Below are 2,622 nucleotides of genomic sequence, written 5' to 3'. Positions count from 1 at the left end.
AATAATAAGTGTTAAATATGCATATCTTAATTTCATCGCCTCTCGGGGGAAGATCACGTTTTACTACACGAAATTGCATGGAAAAGGGATACATGAAATAAAAGGAGCAATGACTGCTCCTGGGGCACTGGGCTTTCCACTGAACCTCGGGGAGTGAAGGCGACTTTAACAGCCTAAGAATTTAAGAATGGGCCGGGAGGGGCCGTTAGGGGGCGCGCGCGAGGCGGCGCGGGCGTTCCCGCCTCCCCGTTACATGCCCCAGTAACCTCAGCGCCGGCGACCGGGAGTAACCTCGCGCGCGGGCTGTCCCCCCGCGCCCAGACTCTCGCCTGCTCCCGCCTCAGCCAATGGGAAGGCAGCGAACTGGCCGGCCGGTTGCTCGCCCGGGAGGACTCCTCCCGGGAGCACTTCGAACGGAGTTGAACGGTCGCCGGGCCACGGGCTCAGACCTTTCCAATGGCAGCTCTGGGTCCCGACGCCAAGCTCCGCCCAGCCCTAGGCCTCCACCGTGTGCATTCTCGGCAGGAGTCACCTTTGCCTTACAAACCTTCAGACCCGCCCTCTTCCTACCTTGCCGCTCTAGGCCCCGCCCTCTGCGCGGGTCGGCCAATAACGGGGTGAGCTGGCGCCGCGGGGCGGGCCTCTAGCCAATGCGCACGCCGTGGGCGGGCCCCGAGCCGGAATTGGGGGTGAAGCGATAGCGTTTTGCCTGCATTCGGGGCGCGCAGAGCTGGGGGGTCCCTGTGGGGCGCCCGGAGTTAAGATGGCGTCCTCAGCGGAGGGGGACGAGGGGACTGTGGTGGCGCTGGCGGGGGTTCTGCAGTCGGGTTTCCAGGAGCTGAGCCTTAACAAGTTGGCGACGTCCCTGGGCGCGTCAGAACAGGCGCTGCGGCTGATCATCTCCATCTTCCTGGGTAAGGACCCTCCTGCCTCCCTCCGCCCCTCGCGGAGTCCCCGGGGAGTAGGGGAGGAATGGGGACAGGACCGCCCTCTCTTCCCGGAGCCACCCGGGAGGGCTGTGCCGGGTGCGGGTGTGAATCCTGAAGCACACCAACAGCTATTGAGGGAAGACAGAAGTCCTGTCTCGAGTCTGGGGAGCTGTGCCCTCTGAACCTCTTCACCTTTCTCTTCAACCCCTGCCATGCCCTCTGGCCCCTCAGTCGGGCCCCCGCCCTCTTGTGCCAGGCTCTACCCGTGCTCCCACGACCTGTCTTTATTTGTCGCTCTGTTGAGTTCCACTGTCTGGCCATGTGTCCTGCTCTGTCATTAATAACCACCCCGCACACGGGCGCATCTTATCGGTAGGCATAGGGCCCCTAACTTAGGAATTTTAGCCCTTTTGTCCTTTTCAGCCCCATATTCCATATTTCATATTCTTAGTGTCTGTTTTGTTTATTGTCAGCTTGTATTATACTTTCGTCTCTTTTCTGTCCCGTTCCTACTATTTTCTTCTTATGCCATGTTGCTTTTTTTTATTTTCCAAGCCACCTACCTGTCATTTACCCTGGAATATCATTTTAATGCTGGACTTGGGAAACAGGACTAACAACCTCCTTAAAATCGATCCATACTATTCCAAGCGTTTATTACACGTGTGGTTCAAAGGATGTGGTGTATCTGAATTTATGCCACAACAAGCTGTATTACAACTGGTTTATAGGCTTTTTTACCGCATCCTCACTCCATGGTTTAATACATGGAGGCAGCATAGTACAATGGAAAAAAGTATGGGCTTTGAAGGCAAACAAATCACACCCAGCCTTGTTGCTGCCCAGAAACTGAAGGACCCTAGGCAGGCCACAAAACCCTCTGGGGCCTAATTTCCTTATCTATGAAATGAGGACAACAGTGCTTACCACATAGGATTGCTATAAAGTTCTGTAGAAAGGCCAAGATTGGGAAGTACCTGTACATATATACACATAAAATTTAAGCAGTTGGAACGTTCTATGAAGGTTATGGAACTTTAGGAGAGGGTGGGTGGGAAGGATTAAGCAAAAGCTGTAAGTGGTGATTAGGAAACAGGACTGGGGCTAGAGCAGAGGGTTAGAGGTCTGAACCATGAGAAGTTTGAGATAAAGTTGGGCAGGAAAAGCCTTAAATGCCAGAGAGAAGTTTGGCATTTATCCAGTAGAAGCACTGACATATAATATCACCAGAGGGTGTTAACCCAATCTAGATAATGGGATAGGCATTAATTCATATTTAAACAACCTAGCCTAATAGCATTGTTATTTGCCTATTACATATCAAACCAAGATCTTCCTTTCTTCCAAATAAAGATCACCTTTTTCTTCCTCTGTAGAATTGTAAGATAGATTTTAAAGATGGAATGGAACTGGGGTTGTGCAATCTGCTCAGTGTCACCTAGACATCACCCAAATTTATCAGCACCCCAGTCCAGGGTTATTTGCACCACACCAGCTTTGAACTTCCTACTCTTTCATCCTTGTTTCTGACCCAGTTATTTGTTGACGTTGTAATTGGCGACTAGTGTTTACATTTGACAGGACGCAGTGGCTTATGCTTATAATCTCAACACTTTGGGAGGCTGAGGTGGGAGAGTCACTTGAGGCCAGCCTGGGCAACATTTTATTTGTCTCTGCAAAAAAATAAAAAAAA

General features: G+C 51.6%; 1 protein-coding gene across 2 annotated transcripts in view; it reads left to right on the top strand.

The window, feature by feature from the left end:
- Positions 1-257: 257 nt before the first annotated feature.
- Positions 258-2,622, top strand: part of LPCAT3 (lysophosphatidylcholine acyltransferase 3) — a 41,526-nt gene continuing 39,161 nt past the window's right edge. The window contains exon 1 of one of the 2 annotated variants that reach the window (XM_011983022.1): positions 258-914. In XM_011983022.1, coding sequence (XP_011838412.1) covers positions 764-914 — 151 coding nt within the window. In that variant the 5' untranslated portion in view covers positions 258-763. The remainder of the gene's footprint in view (positions 915-2,622) is intronic. The other variant, XM_011983023.1, reaches the window with a different exon arrangement.

Source organism: Mandrillus leucophaeus, unplaced genomic scaffold (assembly GCF_000951045.1).
Source record: "Mandrillus leucophaeus isolate KB7577 unplaced genomic scaffold, Mleu.le_1.0 Scaffold245, whole genome shotgun sequence".
NCBI classification, from domain to species: domain Eukaryota; kingdom Metazoa; phylum Chordata; class Mammalia; order Primates; family Cercopithecidae; genus Mandrillus; species Mandrillus leucophaeus.
The sequence above is the reverse complement of the archived record's forward strand: the minus strand, read 5'-3'. Positions and strand labels throughout refer to the sequence as shown.